The 22,441-nt window shown below is 36.2% G+C and overlaps 1 protein-coding gene across 1 annotated transcript; it reads left to right on the top strand.

The window, feature by feature from the left end:
• The first annotated feature begins 1,939 nt into the window (after window positions 1–1,939).
• l(2)41Ab (lethal (2) 41Ab) lies at window positions 1,940–22,004 on the top strand. Its single transcript, XM_073965917.1, has 6 exons — window positions 1,940–2,975; window positions 3,056–3,198; window positions 8,884–9,443; window positions 9,536–9,680; window positions 9,827–10,035; window positions 21,101–22,004. Exons 1-6 carry the CDS (start codon window positions 2,098–2,100, stop codon window positions 21,908–21,910), a joined length of 2,745 nt encoding a protein of 914 aa, XP_073822018.1. The 5' UTR covers window positions 1,940–2,097; the 3' UTR covers window positions 21,911–22,004.
• The last annotated feature ends 437 nt before the right edge of the window (window positions 22,005–22,441 follow it).

Below are 22,441 nucleotides of genomic sequence, written 5' to 3'. Positions count from 1 at the left end.
AGCCTAGTTCCCATTAGCATTTGCGGAGATACAGGAGGAGGCTTCTCTCATATCAATTCTATTTTTTAGCTCTCTCAATACTGATTTACTTATTAATGTTCCATAGCTAGCAAACCCGGGTCCGCGTTGCTGGCCCACCGTTTTGTTTTTTATGACAACTTTTTATGCCTTTTATACTTTACAATTCAAAAGTAGGTAGAAATCATTTCTTCGGGTGCGAACTTTTTGCTAGTAGTGACTCATCTTGCCAACGCAAGTTGAACGTAGCTTTTAATAATATTATGCGCTACATATACGGATTAAAAAACCCAACATCTATCTAATCTAGCCAACTTTCATTGTGGTGTTAGTTTTAATTCATTTCTGAAAATAAGGACATTTATATTCCTGCATAAAATTATTGTAAACAGAAGCCGTTATATCTCTTCGAAAATTCAAATTTACTAAGTCTAACAGAGGCAGGAAGCTAATCCCATTAAGAAGGCGAAGCCTTGTGTCAGAATGGCAGTTTTATATTAATTCCATACGTTTTTGGGACACTCTTCCAAACCATCAGCAACCCGTTTACTTAAAAAAACCTTTTCAAATATTATACTAACTAAATTTTTGTTCAAATTGCTTGTTTAAACTTAACGTAATTTTAATATAATTTTATGATGAATTGTACTATCATCATAAATTAACCATATAATTATATCAATTAACTAATTAGATAAATTATACATTACAATCAAGCCTGTACCGTAATTATAAGATTTTGTATTGTTGTGCAGATATTCCACAAATAAATAAAATGTGGTAGGGCATAAATAGGGCAAAGAGAGAGCACCCCTCCGAAATGCATCAAAATATAGTTTTTGTTTTCCCCCTTCGACAAATTTAAACATTGTCTACAATTTTCATGAAAATTCGTTAAGTAGTGTTGTAGTTAAAATAATATTATAATTGTTCCACAAAAATCCCATGGGACCTGCTGTTTATCGCCGAGACGACGGCGTGTCTTAATACACCACTTTTAGAGAAGTTTTACATGGCTGTAATACTCAGGAAATGTCGCCAACATTACTGAGTGGTATTTTGCCACCGTTGAAAAGTTTTGATGTCACCTGGCCGGGAAATCGAACCCATGACCTACAGCGTGAAAGCGAGTGTGCATACGATTGCACCACGGTGTTGCCCAGTATTGTAGTTACATATAACATATTTAAAAAAGTGGTGTGTGGCGTCTTTAGGGCCCAAGTAAGGCCGGAGGCATAACCACCCCAGCCTCGCAAATTAATTTTCAAAACGATACATTCGTAATTTTTGCAAATATAGCGTTTTAAAAATATAGGACATTTGGGAGTTACACGCCCCTCCGAAATTCTATAAAATATATACCTATTTTCAACGGGTCCATCCCTGTACATTTCCTGAAAAATTCAGCAAAATTAGTTCAGTAGTTTTGTAGATATAACATATTTAAAAAAACCTAAGTTGGACTATGGCGAACATTTCAACACAACATTAGTCAAATCGGTCCAGCCGTTCTCAACTGATGCAATTACCAATGAACGACATTTGATTTTTATTTATAAATATTAAAAACAACTTTTTTTGGCCTTCTATCGTAAATTTTTTCTTTTCGTCCTGAAAGCTGTGCTTTTATTATCCTCAAAATATATTTCGAATACAACACTTCTATGATAGGGGCGCCATGACTACTTTCCGCCTTAGTGGGATCAAAATTAATTAGTTAATTAATTAAACGTTCTTAATTCAAATATCCATTTCAAAATATCAGTCAAGAGTTGTAAGAAAAACGCAGCAGATGCATACAGCATTAAATGTTTAAAAAGTGCAGCTGCCTTCCTGGAATCTAGGGGTGGCTTAGGTAAATGTTCATTGCTTAGGCACATACTATGTACATGCGGTAGACAAATAAATTAAGACATCAGTTGATGTTACCAATGACAACCTGTTTGGATTGTTTACAAGGATTAAATAAGTTGTCAATAAGTATATGAACCGACAAGGCTTGTGACTTTTCAGACTTATTTGAAGTGTATTTGTGGAAAAAATATTTTTAATTCAATATTGAATCCGAAAAGAAGTGAAATGTCGTTATCCAACAAAAAGTTTGTCAATGGCGGCCTCGAAGATGCAAATACGAACGGAAGTGATGGAGATAACATTCGCCGAGAATCATGCGAATCGGATAAAGAACACAAAGCTGAGAAAAATTACGCTACGGACGAAGTGCCTCTGGCCCTCTTGCCACCCGATCATCCTTTGCTTCAGAAGTTCCAACAATCACTTAAAGAGTACCTACTTCGCACTCGAGATAAACTGATCAATGAAATTGAAGAAATCAAATATTCGGTTAAGCAAAAGGAACAACAACGCGAAGAACAGGGCTCAACATTATATGATATGCAGGAGGAAATTGAACGCCAAAACAATCAACTGGAGGAGTTTACCAAAGAAATAGAAACAAATGTCCAAAGGCGTCTCCACGAAGAGGAAGCAATACGTTTGCTCAAAGACGAATATGACAAGAAGACACTAGTCACCAAGGAGCAAAAGACTCAATACAACAAGCGGATGTCTGAACTGGAAAATATGCAGGAATTGGAAAGGAATATACGCAAGTGGGCCGATGATGTTGAGGATGAAGTGAAAAATGCAAAACGCATTGTAAGTCGAGATGCTCAATTGCAACAGCAACTATCCGAAGAAAAGAAGAAATCCGATCTACTATTCTATCATCTGGATGTCGAAGTTAGAAAAAGCGAAAAAGAATTGCAAATGGTGCAAAATGAAGTTAAGGATATGGAGGAAGTTATGGATGTACTCAATATGAGTGTGGCGAATGCTAATGCTGATTTGGAAGCACTAGAAACTGAACATAAGCGTTTGACGCAGGCATGGTCAGAGGTCATTGTTGCAATATCTCTAAGAGATCGTATACTTTATCAGGTCCAGGAAGCTATTAAGTATGGCATAGTTTCTACTCATTGCCCCAGAATATTGCATGTAATGATTTATCGATTTTCCCTTATTCTATTCTTTTTAGCAAGGAAAAAGAAGCTATAAAATTAAATACCGCCGGCATTCAGGCTATCAAAAAGCAGATACGAAAAGAATTGGAACTCAATGAGAAATTGGAAACATTTAAGAAAAGATTGTCGAATGATTATACATTACTAAGAAGAGAGTGTAAGTATTAAAAAAAAAAAAAACAAGTAAAAAAGTATCAGTCGGCTTTGCCGATAGAGATATGCCCTCAGCCTATGTATGTGAATTGGGTGGAAGTACCGGAAGTTGTGGACAGGTATTGTCCATCTTCGAACTGAAACTAAGTTTGGACAAAATATGACGAAGACCAAATTTTGGACCAAATCGGTTGATCAGATCGGGAGTTATCGTGCTCTCCAGCCAGCCAGGCAGACATACGGACATGGCTAAATCAAGTACAAATTGTCTGAAACGGATTTCGTCTCATTTTGTGTCACTGTGTAATAGATACTTAGTTGGCCCTCCACAGAACATGTGTCCTGTAAACCGAACTAAGAAAAAAATCTCCACTTATATACTTCATCTGAGCTTTGGACTTCCAGTTCTGCGTGTACCGCCATGCGGCCCATATTATAGCTCGTGGTTCATACGACGTCGATATGCACCGTCAACACATATTGGCCCGTAGATCTTTCAAAGAATTTCTATCAAACACACAAAGCACTGGCGTATCTGTTTGCGCAAGTATCCACACTTCCATCAGTGTTTTGTAAAGTGTTACTTTTGTTTGACGAGATGTGGCCTTGTTTTAAACTGCTTACTTAAGCCAAAATGTTTATGGCGGTCCCGAGGTAGACGAAGTTGGTTCGTGTCTATGGACGCATTTCTCGTTGATGCCTTTAGCTTTGTCTTGCCGCCATTTTCTGTCGCACCCACTTTAGTAGATTCTCTTTCGACTTTTTTATTAGTTACTTCTTTTCCTGCTCGTTAACATCTCGTATAACATTTTCCATCTGGATGTTGAAGAGCTCACACGAAAGACTGTCTCCTTGTCTGAAACCTGTTTTGGTACCGAACTTTTCGAGTAGTTCTTTCCTATTTTAACTGAGTCATCCTACAAAGCCGGATGAGCTCTGCAGGGTACCAAATTCAGACATGGCTTGGAATACCTTTCAACCTAAGGGGCTGTCTTTTCCAGAATTTATTTGCCAGGTGTAAAGCCGCGCTGGTATGCCCCAATTATTTCGTTGATCATTGGCTTTAGTCGTACAATATCGCACACAATAGGCAGCTCCTATAATTACAGCACACAGTCAGTCTGACTGACTTCCGTATCGTCAGTTGCCTTGTGTTGTTTAAATTTCGTTAAAATATTTCAGTTGCACACTCATACATTGTACCTCGAAAATGCAACTAAATATATCAGAAATAAAAAAGAATACATGCTTGATTTTTACCTGCGTTAAAAATTCGTATTTTTGCTATCGATTTTCCTGGCCAAAACCACAATTTTTTGTCGTCACCGATTGTTAATTTCTATATGGGATTCGATAGTAGACATATTGAAACTAAGGAGACCAAAAAATTAGGTCAAAATATTGGAAGGTGTGGGCGTGGCGTGCTCCTAAAGACGACCTTAATTTTCGCAATTTTGGAAAATACGTAATTTTTGCAAATTTCTGGAGAAATAGTTATTTCTCGGAAACTACAATAGATATTGTTTTTTTAGGTAGGTAGGGTTGTTATCTTTAAAAATCGTTTCAATAAATTACCGTAGCGTTTACATGAAGTGAGCTATTGTATTTTCCTTACACGCAGAGAAAAAATATTTTTCGCTTTTGTTGGAACAAAAATATATGTTTTGGTTCCAAAAATGTATTTGTTTTGCTCAAACATTGTAATCCAAATCCAAAAATACCATCTTTTGTTCCAAACATAGAAAACAAAAACAACTTTCGAATTTCCGCAATATTGTTAAAATCGTTAACAATACCGATTGTAGGAACTATCATAATCTAATTTTGTTTACAAAAAGTATTGTCAATACAGAAAACCAGCCCAGAAATTTTTGATTTGAGTGCATATACTTCTCATATACACTTTTCGCATAACTTGGATATAAATGTCGCGTATAATATTGCAATCATTGATGAACACAATACATGGTTTGCTGCATTGGCTGACAACAAAGACAAACAAAAAGCCACAAGAACCCACCACAACATAAGGAATAATTAAACACCATAACAAACATGAAAAGGAAAGAAGAATGAAACAAAACAGAAAAAATTAAAACAAGAGTCTCATTGTTGAGATACATACACACAAAAACAAAGATAAAGGCAGCATGTCATACAAACACACCACAACTCACCAAAATTGTTTTTTCAACACGGCATCGAATAGCGAGAGAAGAGAAACAAATTTTCGAAGAAAAGAAAGAAATATTGTTCAGTTGACACAAACTATTTTTGGATTTACAATACTACATGAGGAATCCAACAATATGTTAACAATACATATTTTGCTCTTGGAATATTGTTGGATCAAACATATTTTTTTCTCTGCGTGTAGGTACTAAATTTTACTGAAATTCCAACTTTAGTGGACCAGAACTTTTAGGGAACATTTAGGAACAAAGTTCCGTTTTCCCAGAATGATGCCCGAGAGTATCTTCTTTCAGCTTATATACTTTTGTACCCGTACCGTCCGTTTAACACTTTTTTAAATTTTTAAATTTAACACTTTAAGAAACATAATACTTCGCAGATTTTCAATCATTTGTAAAGCAACTGACGATACGAAAGTCAGCCTTTATCTATTTCTTGTGGACGGGTCACAGGATGCGCAGGTTCCCGTCGTCGTTCTTCCTGCCAGATGGTACTACCTAGCTGATGCATACGCCTTATCAGCGTATCGCCTCCTCTTTTGAAGAGCTCGCTTGGTAAGCCATCGTCTCCTGCTGTGTTATTAGTATGTAGACGTTTTATTGTGGCTTCTTCCATAGGATGTAGCCACAGATCTACTGGAGTTAGATGGGTAGGTTCGGCGGGGCAGTTGAAAAGGTGATTGGTGTAGTACGGACCCATGCCGCATACTGGGCAGATGTCTTGCACGGCGCGATCGATTTCCGCCCAATAAGAATTTAGGCGACTGCAATATCCCGATCGTAGTTGGTTTATTGATGTCTTTAGCTCACGGAAAACACGTTTCTTCTCTCTCTTTTTCTCCCGATACCTCTCTCGTGCGCTACGCGTTGCTACTAATTGTAGCTCAATTTTCTCTTCAGTAGCAGCACGACACTCCTGGTCATAGCATGGGGTTCCTTGGTGGAGGTCTCTGGTATCCAAGTATGGATTTTGGGGCTTTTTGCGTGGAGTGGACAATACTTTGCCACTATGCTGCCAAGTAATCGGGACTAGGAGTGCTTGATTAAGCAAACTGGGGCAATTGAGTGGAATATGTTGTGGCTGCAGCTTACCGATGTTCAACTTCTGTGTTGTATATGTTCGTACTATATTTGCTACGTTTAGCTGGGTACATACCTTTGCTGCAATATGTGATGGTCCGAGTCTATGTTTGCTCCTTTTCAGTGATCAATTTGATTTCTTGTTTTTTTTTTTTTGGTCTGGCGACAGCCAGAAGCCCTTATCAATGCCGACATGTTTAAATTAGATACTGCTAACTGACATGTTTTTGCAGGTGTGAAGTCTATCAGCCTCATTCCATTGTCAGTTGTTTCAAAGATATTCGCCTAGAATAATTTTAATGTCATGGGCAATGCAACGGTCAGATGTTTCTGCTAAACGGTCGTAAAACATATCTTTGGTCTGTTCGTCCCCGTCTTTAGTGGGAACAAAAGCTGATGTTGAAAAATTTAGTTTTGGCGACAGCCAGAAGCCCTTATCAATGCCGATATGTTTAAATTAGATACTGCTAACTGACATGTTTTTGCAGGTGTGAAGTCTATCAGCCTCATTCCATTGTCAGTTGTTTCAAAGATATTCGTCTAGAATAATTTTAATGTCATGGGCAATGCAACGGTCAGATGTTTCTGCTAAACGGTCGTAAAACATATCTTTGGTCTGTTCGTCCCCGTCTTTAGTGGGAACAAAAGCTGATGTTGAAAAATTTAGTTTTTATCCGAATTGTAGCAAGTCATTCACTGGGGTGAAGCTGTAGACCAGATGTTTTACCCTCCGACCAACTACAAATCTGCAACTAAACTCGTGCTTTATGTCATGACAGCTATAATACAGTGCGTCACCTTCAGGTGTTGTAGTGACGCTTTTCCCAATCCATCGCATTTGCTGTATGGCAGTAATATCGGCGTTATATTTTTCGAGTACATCTATAAAGATTGCCAACGTTCCAGGTGCTGATTCTCAGATCATGGTCCTTAAAACGTTTGCGGAGTTCGTCAACTTTAGATCGGTTTGTTGGTGTCGCTAACGACAGATTGAGGACATTTGTCAGTCCCCGGGATTATCCTGTTGCTTAAGCATTACAATTTAAATTTCGTGTGGCCCAACGCTTTGTATTATTTCGCGTTACCATCGTAAATTGTTGTGCTCTCTTCTTATACGAAGTACCACACTCCTCTCGGGGTGCTCTATGAACTGCCTGTTAAAATAACACGCGCACTACTTCCGGTCAGTTGCCCACAATTTACTTAATCCTGTACCAATGTTGCATTACTTCACTGAGTCTATCCACTTTTTCCGCTTATGTTTGTACGACGAAACTCATCACGATCATTTGCTAGTCCCGTCGCTTCTGCTGGGAAATTTGGTCTAATTTCGGATACTCGACCCAGAAAATTTCTCAGCTACTTAAGGATCTGAGGCGGGGATTGCCAAAATCTCTGAACAATTGCCAATCCGCTTTCCCATGGGTAAGAAAAGTACGGTTGTCAGAGGTTATGATGATCGGAAGATAATCTCAGCCAAGAGAATTGAAGGGTACGTAATTTATCAGGCCGGGTACCACATATCCATAGGCCGGGGATCTTCTTTGCTCTCTCGGCACGAACCAAAGGAGTTCGAAGCAGCCATTCCGGGATATATTGCCGCTTCCATGGTGAAAAAGTATAGGAACACAAACACATAATTGTTGAAGTGACAGCCCCTGGTCAAAGATACCTCCGAGTCAATCTGGTGCATAGAACCGACCGCCGCACAGTGGTTCAGAAATTTGCGTGCTCGTAAAAGCGACAATTTTGCCCAAATTTGGAAAATACGTCATTTTGCACAATTATGGAGAAATAAATAGCCATTTCTCGGAAACTATAACAGATGAACACAGTCATGGTAGGTAAGACTGTTGAATTTAAGAACCATTTTAATGAATTACCGTAGTGTTTAAACGATGTTAGCTGCTTTATTTTTCCCCAGGTACTAAATTGAAGCGAAGTTCCAAATTCGCAGAATGATGCCTGAGAGTATCTTCTTTCATACTCCATATATTTTTGCACCAGTCCCGTTACGTCAGTATAACACTTTTTTTAATTTATTGAAATTACATGGGTAAAAATGTGTGTTTTCCATATAAATTACAGTTTTTTATGCAATTGGAAATTTTTTTAAGTATTTGAGGTTTTATATGAGTTATATGAGTGTTATCGAATTTTAAACTTTTTGAAAACATTTTTTTTTCAATTATTGATTATGAAAATATCTCTGACCGTTCAAAAACTACATAGTTTTGACCCGACGAAGACTTTTCTAGGACATTAGTTGTATTGGTAAACTCTACATCTCTACCAATATTCAGCGCTGTGGGAATTTTTGCTTTTTTCAATGTCTAGTTTGAATATTTCAACGTAATACCCCCTTCGACTATAAATTAATATGAACTTTTTGCTACTTTTATATATTTACTTAAAAGGCAAGAGCCAATCGGATATTTTGGTAGGATTAGAAGAAAAGCTCATTGAAATCCCTATGCTACTCGAACAAACGGAAAAGGATCTTAAGGAGGCGAATATGGAAGGTGCCACTTTGGATACAGAAATACGTCGAATACAACTGAAGATTGACAAACAATACAACCAAAAATATCTGACCGAAGAGAATATTCTAAAATTAGCCCAGGAACAGTTGATAACCGACAAGGCCAGTGAATATCGTTTAAAATTACTGAACAATTCACAGGAAGAGAGGCGTACCATGGAACTTAATTTAGCTCAGGCACAAAATCAACTGGCCGAAACACTTTTAGAAATGGAACGTTACAAAGCAAATAATTTCCGTACCAGTCAAGAGAATGAGAAACTCAACGAAAAACTAGTTAAATTGGAGCATAAAGCCGATTTCATGGCTACGGAGTTAAAACAGCTAGAAACACAAATTGAAATCAAAATGAAACGCATGGATAAATTAAACAGTCAATTGGACGAACTGTTACGTTCCAATGAGGGCCAGGAAATTAGTCCAACCGAAATGAAGGTAAATTCGCATAAAGGCGGAAACATTATAAGCACGAATAACTGTATTACTGACCATATTGTGATGGATTGGGCTTTAACTTTCTTTTTTAGATAAAACAAATGGAAAAAACGAATCAAGCTCTGGATCAGCAAATAAGGGACTATCAACAATTTTGGATAATGTTACAGAATCATTACGTCAATTTAACACAAAAGAGGAGTGCCCAAATGAATCAAATTCAAATAACCAGAAAACGTAAGTACATAAATTTTACCTCGAATAAATCATATGTATGTGTATGCTAAATAAATCAATACGAAAGTCAATGTAAACTTAGATCGAACTAAACTCTTGCAAACTACCCCATATCCCTAATTAGTCCATCTTCCATCCCATTACAGAGCTATCTGTTATTAAACAAAAATCCTTAAAATTGGACCAAGATCTTGAACAGACGGAAAACAGTACCAATGAGCTAAATCGAGAAATACAATTATATCAGTCGAAATTGGAATTGTTGAATGCCAAAATAGCAAAAAAGCGACAGCAACATGAAACGGTTGAAAATGAATGCGAGCAAGAACATGGTGAACTTGTGGAAAAACTCAAGGTTGGTAAATATGACGTTTTCTATTGAAAAATAAGACAAACAATCAGGAAGCAATCAGTCCCAAACAAATATTTGTTTGGATCCAAACATATTTCTAACATATACTTTTTTTCTGCGTGTATACATTCAAATTTTAAAATCATTTTGTGCGTGACGTTTTTTGACCGAATCACCTTATAATTAAGATTTTAGGTAATCTTATGTAGAAACTCATCACGCTATGATACAGGGATATGAGCTTGCAAGAAAGTCATAACACTACACCAATGTACATATGTACTAAGCTCTTCCTCCACGTTAAGGCTTATTTCTTACAATATCATAACTGATGAAAATCACTTACATTGATAATTTTCTGCGTTGACGTTTTTTATATCGGGATGTACCCCTCTATGGAGCTTTATGAAAAAGTGGGCCTATACTGATAATTCTCTTATAGAATATTTTAATTTTAATTTCATCCATTTCGCTTTGATAATAAATACTGAAAATCGGAAGGTACCCTTCTATTATTGCTATTGGAAGACGTTAACCTATACCGACAAATACCGAATATCAGGATGTACCCATTTATGGGGGCTATATGAAAACGTGGACATCTATATATATAAAAGAGTAAAGTGATGACTGACAGATCTACAACGCCCAGACGAAACGGCTTAAGCTAGAAACTTGAAATTTTGTGTGAGGGATAGTCTTGGGGCGAAGGTGCTCGATAAGGGTGGGTTTTTGGAAATTCGTCCTACAAGGGTGCGAAAAGCACTAAAACGTACTAAAAATGGTCTAATTTGTTTGGCTGGCCGCCTAATAATCAACGCCCAGACGAAACGGCTGAAGCTAGAAACCTGAAATTTTGTGTGAGGGTTAGTCTTGGGGCGAGGATGCTCGATATGGCTGGGTTTTTGGAAATTCGTCCTACAAGGGTGCGAAAAGCACTAAAATGTATTAAAATGGTCTCATTTGTGTGGGTGACCGACTAATAATCAACGCCCAGACGAAACGGCTGAAGCTAGAAACCTGAAATTTTGTGTGAGGGTTAGTCTTGGGGCGAAGGTGCTCGATAAGCCTGGGTTTATGTACTAACAATGGTCTCATTTGTGTGGCTGACCGCCTAATAATCAACGCCCAGACGAAACGGCTGAAGCTAGAAACCTGAAATGTTGTGTGAGGGTTAGTCTTGGGGCGAAGGCGTTCGATAAGGCTGCGTTTTTGGAAATTCGTCCTACAAGGGTGCGAAAAGCACAAAAATGTACTAACTATTGGAGTGTGGGATTGGGACACCTTTGAAAATTCGTACTTATGGCTACGAAAAGTACTAAATGGTACCAAATTTGGTACAATTTGGATTTGGGTGATCGGGTACATTTGGAATCCTGAAATTCGAAATTAAGATTACTGTTGGAGTGTTGGATAGAGGTAGGTTTGGAAATTCGGACATATGGAAACAAAAAGTACTAAATGGTACTAAATTTGGTACAATTTAGATTTGGATGAACGGATACAGTTTTTCAATTAAGGTTACTTATGGATCGTAGGATTGAGGTAGTTATGGAAATTCGTAGTTATGGGTACGGAAAGTACTAAATGGTACTAAATTTGGTACGATTGGATTTGGGTGAACAGCTAGAGCTGGAATAATGAAATTTATAATTAAGATTACTTATGGAGTGCAGGATTGAGGTAGTTTTGGAAATTCGTACTTATGGGTACAAAAAGTAATAAATGGTAAAGTAGTAAATGGTACTAAATTTGGTACATTTTAGATTTGGGTGAAGGGATAGAGTTGGAATAATGAAATGCGAAATTACTGTTGTTGAAATTCGTGCTTTCATACGAAAAGTATTAATGGTATTATGAATAGAGATGGAATTAGGAAATTTGGTATTATAGCCGCTGTTGGTGCGTAGGGTTGAGATATGGATGTGGTTGTGGATATACGTACAATAAGTGTACGAAAATTACTAAATGGCAGAGAATTTGGTTCAAATTGTTATTGTGTAAAGGGGTAGAGCTGAAATTGTGAAATTCGGTATTAGTATAGCACTTGGCGTTTAGAGTGGAGATAGAGAGGAAGTTTCGGAAATTCGAACTTATGTATATGAAAAATACTAAATCGCGGTTGGGATATAGTTTTGGATATAAGAAAGTAATTTTTGAAACTATTACATATTCTAAATACTAAATATGGTACCAGTTTGGTGTTGCATGAATCGATTAGTTGTCAATGAGAACCGTACCTAAAATTTTCTGAGCGACATTTTTTGCAGAACATTTCGAAGCTGAAAAACGTCATCTTGTGGAACTTTTATAGCGGCTCTTAAAATAAAGGACGAAAAGGACATTGCAGGAAGCGAGTTAGAAAGTCGAGGTACTCTACGAAAATGATCCACATTCGATTCGACTGAAGACATGTCATCTCAAAAATAATAAAAATAATAAAGCAATAGTGAACAAAGATATAACGCTAATTCCTGATGGCTTACAGGGTCGCTAGCAAAAACTTCATCACGCCATAACGCGGAAGTTTGACTCACGGCGGATCTGTCCTTCGGAGTTCTTAATATACTCACCAAAATTCGGTTGGAAAATGGGGATAAAAAATGTGGATAAAATTTTCAAAATACCCATACCGTTCTAATAAAACATTGACTGGAATTTCAAATGTAGGCAGCTGTTGAAGTGTAGAGGTGCGACAAGGTCAATTCAATTTATTTTCCAAAATTCGTTACAAAATATCTTATAAATAGACTCTTATTCTACTTTGTATCTAACGTATTTTCATACTTATCTAGATTTATATCAATTTATTTGTTGTTTTGAACTATGTGGTAGGCCAGCCCATTCAGATAATTATGTGTTATTAAAAAAGACATTTGTTATTCGAATCTTGTGAAAATGGAAAAAACACAAGTTGTACAATTACTTATAACTACGACGATGACAGAAATAAAATAAAAATAAAAGAGAAAAAGGAAATATTTACAATGACTTTTATAAAGTCTTCTGTTACTGGTTAGTTTGATATACTAGATCCTCGGTGTTATACGATTTATACCTTCTATGATAGAATACTAGTTGTCCTGAGGAGCTATATAAACCTCCGGTGTTATTAAGGTGTAGTAAACACATGGCTGGAAGATATTTATTCGCGTCTTTTAGGCTATAAAAGTCCTCAATAGATATCGCTAAATTTTGCACCATTTGGTTAGAATGGGTGCCACATTTCTGTAAGCAATTGATGGCTGTTCTTACTGTGAACCTGTCAAATCTATCTAGTTTGAATTGTTTGCTAAGTTCATAAATTTTCTTATTTGAGGGGTTTTTGTAATAACCCTCTTCGGTTAGCCGTCTACGAAGCCCAAGGCAATGAGACAAAATCTTTCTTTCAAATACTCTTATCCTCTCCATTTGGTGGGAGGAGATAAATGCCCATACAGGGAAGGCATAGCTCATTGATGGCCTAACTAATTGTTTATACATTAACAATTTTACCTTTCGATTTAGTCTTTGTTTTTTCCCTAGCAACCATTGGTAGCTTTGATAAGCTATCCTACCCTTTTTAATGACTAAATCCACATGCCTAATGTAGCTCATGTCTTGTTCAAAAATAACTCCTAAATATTTTAATGTTTCTGTATTTGCCAATGTCGCACCCCCTATTGATACATTTGGTATGTACCTTCTGGCGTTTTTGTACAAATTACAGCCCTTTCCTTTAAATATTATTGCTTTACTCTTTTCAACATTTATAGAAAGGTTCCATTTTTCAAAGTAATCCCTGAGAATTATAAGATATCGATTTACTTTATTGTTATCTGTTCGAGCTCTAGGGTGAGTAGCTGCTATCAATATATCGTCAGCATATATTAAAAGCAGCATATCATTTTCTGGTTGTGGGATATCAGCCAGGTACAAGTTATAGAGTACTGGACCCAAGACAGATCCCTGGGGAACTCCAGCTCTTACAGACTGATACTCAGATTTTCCGTCATCAAAACATACATAGAATTTCCTATCTTGAAGGTAGCTATGGATGAGTTTTGTAATGGATGTATTGACTCTATACACATTCTGCATTTTATAGGTTATGCCTTCTCTAGATACCGTGTCAAAAGCTTTATTAAAATCTAAGCTAACGGCAATAGTCGCGCTTCGCTTGTTAAGCCCAGCAATAATTTTATCGTTAAGGGCTAAAAGTGCGTGAGTTGTTGAATGGTGTTTTTTAAAGCCAAATTGACAGTCTTTTAAAATATTGTTGTCTTCAATGTGTTCATTAAGACGACTCAATATTATTATTTCAAATAACTTACCCATGGAGGATAATAAAGATATTGGTCTGTAGCTTGAAGCCTTAGTGGGATCTTTTCCCGGCTTCAATATGGGAATAACCATTGAAGTTTTCCATTTACTAGGATAGTAACCAGTGTTTATACAATGATTAAACAAAATGGATAAAAATAACCAAACTCTGTTGTCAAGTTTTCGTAAAATAAAGTTTGGGATTTTATCATCTCCAGTCGATTTCTTGTTGTTGATGCATTTTAATAAACTACCTATTTCATTTGGAGTTGTAAGACGTATGGGAATTGTATTATTGGAATTCAGATTAGTGCCATCAGCTAAATAGTCTATTCCGAATTGGGTCATATGGTTTATTGGAGTATTTATATTTGATGTAATTATATTGTTTGTTGCAGAGATTTGGATGTTAGAAAAGGTTTTTGCCATTAACTCAGCCTTTTCATTATCTGAAGAGGTGCGACAAGGTATTTTTTTGAAATTCGAACAAAAGGTGTACGAACAGTACTTAAAAAAAATAAATATCAATTCAAAACTGTATAAGTGCATCAAACTTTTCAGTGTTCACCATATTAAATACTGTTTATTTGTATATTATTCCTTTTCCGCATACGAAGTAGGCGGCATTTTGCTAGTATACTTATAAATCTCTTCTAGAATAAATTGCATCCCCATCGAAAACTAAACACCAAATTTCATCCATTTCGCTTTGATAATAACGCTAAAACCTTCAAAATACCGAAAATCGGGAGGGGCCGTTCTACGGGGCTATATGAAAGCGTGGATATATGCCAACAAATTTCTGTTTAAAAGTTTTGTACCCCAAACGAAGGTTAAATACCAAATACCATACATTTTGGTAAGATAATGTGGCTAGAGCCTTCAAAATATCGAAAATCGGAAGATACCGTTCTATGGGGCTATATCAGGACGTGGACATACATATACTGACAAAAGGTTTCGATATTTTTATCGGAACGTTCATACGTCCATACGAGGCCACAATATTCAAAGAACCCCTTCAAAAACATAGTTCTTGTGGAAAAGGATATCGGTAGTGTAGCCGGTATTCCATTTGTCCATAGGTGTCTCAATTCACACAGGCTGATAAGCATAAATTTCTAAGTCGATATATAAACCATGTCTGTCCATCCGTCTGTCTGTTAATATCAAGATAAATATCACAATATTTAAGATAGAGCTTTATAATTTGGTATAGAAGTTTCTATTACTCCTAATATGTTTGGTATTGAAAATGGGCTGTATCGGGCCACGTTTTGATATAGCTCTACTAGAACGGTACCTCTCGATTTTCAGTATTTTTAAGGCTTCAGCCACATTTCTTACCAAAATGGCTGAAATTTGGTATTAAGTCTTCTTTGGGGCTACAAAATTTCCCCAACATTTTCTTCCGATTTTCGGTATTTTGAAGGTTGTGGCCTCAATATCCCACCAAAGTAGCTGAAATTTAATATTTAGTCTTCGATGGGCGTATTAAACTTTCCACCAAACATTTTTTGTATAGGTCCATGTCTTCCGAAAATCGGAAGAAAATGTTGGGGAAATTTTGTAGCCCCAAAGAAGACTTAATACCAAATTTCAGCCATTTTGGTAAGAAATGTGGCTGAAGCCTTAAAAATACTGAAAATCGGGAGGTAATGTTCTAGTAGAGCTATATCAAAACGTGGCCCGATATAGCCCATTTTCAATACCAAACATATTAGGAGTAATAGAAACTTCTATACCAAATTATAAAGCTCTATCTTAAATATTGTGATATGTATCTTGATATTAACAGACAGACGGATGGACAGACATGGTTTATATATCGACTTAGAAATTTATGCTTATCAGCCTGTGTGAATTGAGACACCTATGGACAAATGGAATACCGGCTACACTACCGATATCCTTTTCCACAAGAACTATGTTTTTGAAGGGGTTCTTTGAATATTGTGGCCTCGTATGGACGTATGAACGTTCCGATAAAAATATCGAAACCTTTTAAGTATTTATCTTAACGTTTGTGGATGTTCCGAATACATTACCTTTTTCCTATTAAATTTGATTTGGATTAAAGCGCAATCTTTTGGGGAGTAGATACCTGAAGGAATGGACCAACATAATCCATTTTGAACGGGGATATTACATTGGAAATCATTCTCTTCTAATTTTTGTTTCCAATATTAGTTGGTCACCGTAGGATTTAGAGCTATTACGCCATTATTTCAGACCTCGTGAAGTCAAAGTTTCGCTCAATCCGCATGCTTATTTCGTAGGTTACACTATGCAACACTGAAAATGCAAACAACTTCTAGTATGCATTTTTTGAAAGTATATATGTATTTAGACTACAAAAACCCTAGTAGGGTTTTGTCCTGTCAGATCCAGTTCGGATTTTATGGCCTCATCTAAACCGGGTTAAATCTACACTTTTTGCATTTACCAGGCCTTTATCTCAGAAAGGAATAGGAATTTGGCCTTGCTGTCTTTAGCAATATTGTAGCCCTAAACTAGTAGAACTTATCCTTTGAACAAACCACATAAGAAAAACTTCATCTATGGCATCAAAATCTATAAAATATAGAAAATTTTACATAATTGCTGAAATTCGGGTCAGTATCGGCTAAACTATTGGGAGTTGAACCAAGTAACCTTTTGCAAAAATCTTCCAAATAAAGTTCTCAACAATTCTTTAGAACATTCTGAAACTCTAAAATGCTTACTTCATGTTGTTTCGGCGGTATTTTGCATCATATCTTTTACAACAAGTATTTCAAACACAGTTCACACCAACAGTTTATTCTCGCATTTCGGATTTCACTACATTATTGACATTTTTATTAAATCGTCGTTGAAAAATGTACTGAAAACAACGGCATAGAGCCATTTTACAACAATGACATGTTCTGAGTTGTGTATTACATTCCAGGGAATATTTTTCAGAAAAAATTGACGGTTTTGGAGATACGCACAGTGGATCCACTTGTATGGAGAAAGTGGCCAAAAATATTTAGAGTGTAAAAATCAAGCCAATGCGCCGGTTACAGCTTTGTGCTGCTGCGAAGAGTGTTTTAAGAAACCACGAGCGTAACATTCTCCCCCCTTTCCCCTCTGGAGGGGGTATACGGTAAGAATTGTTTTATGCTGTTAATACAAAATGACATGAACAAAGGTCCCGATTATCTTATGATGCAACAATAGGCTTGAGGAAACAAAACAATCTCCAAAACAACATGAAATCCAACCAATTTAACGGATTAAAAAAATCAAAATTTTTGTCTGAAAATTGGTAAAATTTTTAATATAGATCTTATAGCGTTCTTCCGGGAGGCACGTACCGCCAACGTAAGACAAATTCAGAAGAAGATTTCTTCATCTTGCCACTGAAGCCAATTATGTTAATGTACGTGGTCAGATAACAGAGTTATACGCTAATACATCCATAGAAACCCTATTCTAGGGCAGCTTTATTCAGCGACCCACCATTTATAGTCTGGCACTAGATGGCAGCTGATTTTAATACTGAATAATCTTAAACCCATGACCTACTTTGAAAAATTATTCCCGAGGTGGGCACTGGTGGGCATCACGACTAAAACCTTAGGTCAAATTTAAGTATATGATCGAATTGGCATTACAAAATACACTAAGAAAATATGCAGCTAACTTGAATTCCACAACACGCTAAACCACAATTTTTAATGAAAATTAAGCTAATAACTCCTCCTTCAAAATCCACTATAATATATTGCTATACGTATTAGTTTCGCGATATTTTGAATATATTTACTTGCACTTAAAATATAGGCTGTACTCACAACAAAAAATATTAGTCAAATGTTCCGACTTTTGAAGCTGTTCTTAAGAAGATCGCGTTCGAAAGAAACAAAAACTAATATATTTTTAAAAAGGTCCATGTCATAGCTATCAGAGTTGCCAGAAGTTGTACCAAAATTTTGACATTAATTTTTTTATTTTTGGCCAATGGGTGGATCCACTGTGATACGGTGCGAAATTTGAAATTTGAGGCAATAAATGTAGTTTTTCGAGTTAATTATTTCTCCAAATATTTTATTCTTGTCCTTATCTACAAATTTGCTTCAGAGGTCAGAAGAAGATTGGCATTGGTTTCAGAGATATAACCATGTTTAGATGGGGCCATAAAATCCGACACAACACAACAAAACCCAACTAGGGTTTCTTTCCTCAGTTCGAATTGTTTGCACAAGATCACCTTAAAAATGTTGCACAGTGTTATCGTGCTCATCGGCGATTTTAATTGGTACTGACCAGGTTTTTTAGAGGTTTTGGTCCATTATCTTAAGAAATATGAACTTGCCCCCAACAAAAAACTGTACCGTCGCAATAGGAAATGTTGTGTGGGAGGTATCTAAAGGAGGAGGAGTGGATCTATATACATAAGTCATATTCCATCCTGATTTATTTTTTAAGAAATATTACGATCTACAAAGTTTGGACCAAATCGGCTACTCCGTTTGTGGATGTTCCGAGGAGTAGATACCTGAAGGAATGGACCCACATAATCCATTTTGAAAGGGGATATTACTTTGTAAATCGTTCTCTTCTAATTTTTGTTTCCAATATTAGTTGGTCACCGTAGGCAAATCGGCTACTCCCTTCGAGAGTTATCGTGAGTACAATTTTGGCGAATTTTTCGTAACTTTTGTGAAAGAGGTAGCCAAAGGAGCGGACCAGAGATATAAAGTTTGGTGAAAATATTAGGAGTTTAAAAATTGGGCTCAATCGGTTACTCCGTTCCAGAATTGTCATGTGTTCCAGCCAGCCAGACAGACGGACGGACGGACGGACGGACGGACAGGGCTTAATCGACTTCCATTTTTATCGTAAAGGCTGTGGGTAAAAAAGTCATTGCTGCGAATTTTTTTTAACTTTAGAGGGAACGATTTGCAGAAATATTACGATATGCAAAGATTCTCAGAAAGTATGCACGTGCCCCTATACCGTTCTAATGGGGTTAACTAATACAAGTTGTTGCAGGTCTTAAACTAAGCTTTTCCGAAATTATGCGTGGGAGATACCCGAAGGAGTAGACCGATATAGTCCATATTCGAAGCTGATCTATGATTTTAACTTTTATGGGGTAGGTACCTGATGGAGTGGACCGAGATGTACAAGATGGTACCGACACATCCTCCTGCAGAGATGTAAAGTAATCTGGTAACAGATACAGACCGTGTATTCAGGTTATGGCAATAATATTTGTTCAAACTCTTAGTATCCAATACTAGCGAAGACGAAGAAGATACCACAGATCCAACTTCAAAAGAGACAAAGTGTATGTATCACCTAGGCTGTGTGCTCAAACTATAGGGTCATATTGTGCCAACGACTAAAGCCTAAGGTCAATGAAATAATTGGGCCATATCAATGTTAATATTGCTACAAATTCCAAAAGATCCTAGGAATGCAGATCGACATTTGTTATCTTTATGTCGATTAATAAGCAGCCATCGACAGCCCTGTACGTTCAAAAGTATTCCAAGCCAAGCCTAACATTTAGTATTAAAGACTAGATAAGCCAGGTCAAAAATACCTTTTCATTATTTTTTCGAGTTTTCAGAAATGTCATTTTGAGAAAAACGACTTGAAACGTTCAAACAAAAGTAGTTTGAGAATGTTTGATGCAATAACTGGGTGACCGTGTAAGTCCAGCTGATGTCTTCTGATACTGTCAAAATACATTTTTGTTTTAAAAAATATTTAAGTTAAACCAAATATTTTGTGCCAATATGTTATATTTCGTAGTTTTATTGTTTTTTTTTTGCATTCCTCGCTACAAAAACTTTTGACATCAAGAGAAGACTAAGACCTGAATTTGCTTTCTGGGTAACCTTACACAATGAATCCTTTAAGCATAGCATACACTATCAAATTTGATTGCCAAGCCGATGAACTACTTCTGCACGTGTGTGCTTAATAAGTGTATGGCAAAGCATTCAATCAGTCTTCAATCTGCAACGGAAAACTTCAAATTTTCCTCAAAAATGAATGGACTTAAATTTTTTTTATTTCTTCACAAACACAACGTTCTGTTTTTCAAAATTGCTTTTTGGAAATTTTCAAAATAAACCATATTCATCGGATTGATTGGGTTTCATTTTGAAAATCAAAACTATTTTGATTTTCTTCAATCCATAAAATTAACACACACATTCTCAAATTTTTAAAAATTTGCACATACTACTACAACTGTTGACATCAAAATTTGATAGTGTATGGGGCGCTTTAAACGGAGAGTGGATATTCTGTAGGTTCTATCGATGCACTATTATCGATTACATGAATGTGAGGAAGCCTGAATTTGACATATTTTATTCAAAGTGAAATGAATGAACCGTCGTTTTATATCGCTCCACGTTGGGCGCCAGTGAAACAAAACGTTTTCGTAGAATTCATCAAACTTATTTTAAATTTAAAGATAAATCACAAGAAGGAAAGTTATAAAATCACAATAATAAATGTACAACAGCTCTACAAGCGTTAAATATACATAAATTGATTCACTTTTGATTTGAAAAAATTGCATAGTTAATATGGTACATACATTAAACCCTTTTTACATATGTAGCACCATTGAATTCTGAATTCTGGGGATCTCTGGTATTTATGGTTTTTCGATAAAACCATAAAAAATGTCTTTTTGTAAGACTCTAATGTACATTTTTACACATACATATATCGATGATCATTATTTTTAAATTTTCTTCTTTTTTCTATTAAGGATCAGGAAATTCGAGTTCTACAACTTGAAGACGATATAAACGAATTACAAAATGAAATCGAACATTATAAAGATTTGGTTCTGGATAAACACAGAGAGTCTCTTTCCTGGGAAACTAAGTACAAACTCATTGAAGAAACTCTTCGTTGGCGAAAAGAAGAAGGGGCTCTGGACAGTGAGTTGGGAACTATGCGTACGGAAATTCATCGCATGCAAATAAGGCATCAGCAACTGAAAAGAGCCCAAGAGAAACTAATTCAAGATTTAGATCACTGTGTCATGCATCGTGAACAAATATCGACAACAGCATCGAGCAAACAGACACTCGAACAATCGAAACCGTTTAAAGTTCGTCAAAACTCAACTACCATTCAATACAAAATCAATGATTTGCGCAATAAACTCAAACAAATCCAAACGGAAATCAGCCAACTTTCCGATCAACAAATAGCACAACTCGAAACCGATTATCACCTTCTCGAAAATGATATAAAACGACTGAGAAATCTCATTGAACATGAAACCGACGAAAGTAACAAAATCAAAAATGAAATAGAAATTGGTCTGTTACAGAAACATCAAAATTTGGAAAATATCATCCGTAGGCAAAATCGTGCTAAAGCCTACCGTCGCCTAAATGGTTCAACACAACCCTTCAAATTGCCACGTTCCGAGGCAACGATTTTGAGTCAAATGCAGAAACAAATTGAAATGAACGATCATTTAGTGGAGGCCATCCAAATTCTCAGTACAGATCATCAGGAAAAACAAACCTATTTCGCAAAACTTTTACAAATTTTAAAAATTTAAGCAGATTAAATTTTGTTAAAATTATTTCGAATATCTATATTTGTAAGGAACTATGCATTTGCGGAAAAAATAAATATATACATTTTATAAAAAAGTTATAATTTCTGAATATGCGAGGTGAGTCACTCACCTCCGATTGTGAACCTCAAGCAGAGGAGTTTTTTTGGAAAAAGAAATTAAAAAAGTGATGTTAGTTACTATTCTTATAACTCACTTACCGTTATAACTTATAACTAACACTTATAACTAACTTACCATTATCTTACTCTTAAAAAACACGAATAGACCAGACCATTTATTTCCCCGGTACATTTTCAGTGGAATATTTATACATATTTACCTAACATCTTCACAGTATTATTGACAATTTTTGTGTTTCAGAACTACAGCTTTTCCTTACATTTTTCACCACCTTTACACTTGTTTCGCAAAAAAGCGTTCCGTACTCCAAATTGTTTCTTCTCTTTAAACAAACATGTTGCTGTATAGCATTCTCTTTAGAAACTTTTACACCACACATTTGGGTTTGCG

This window comes from Musca autumnalis, unplaced genomic scaffold, assembly GCF_047663935.1.
Source record: "Musca autumnalis isolate F117 unplaced genomic scaffold, ASM4766393v1 scaffold_2, whole genome shotgun sequence".
Classification (NCBI taxonomy): domain Eukaryota; kingdom Metazoa; phylum Arthropoda; class Insecta; order Diptera; family Muscidae; genus Musca; species Musca autumnalis.
Note: the sequence above shows the minus strand (reverse complement) of the source record. Positions and strands in the feature narration are given on the sequence as shown.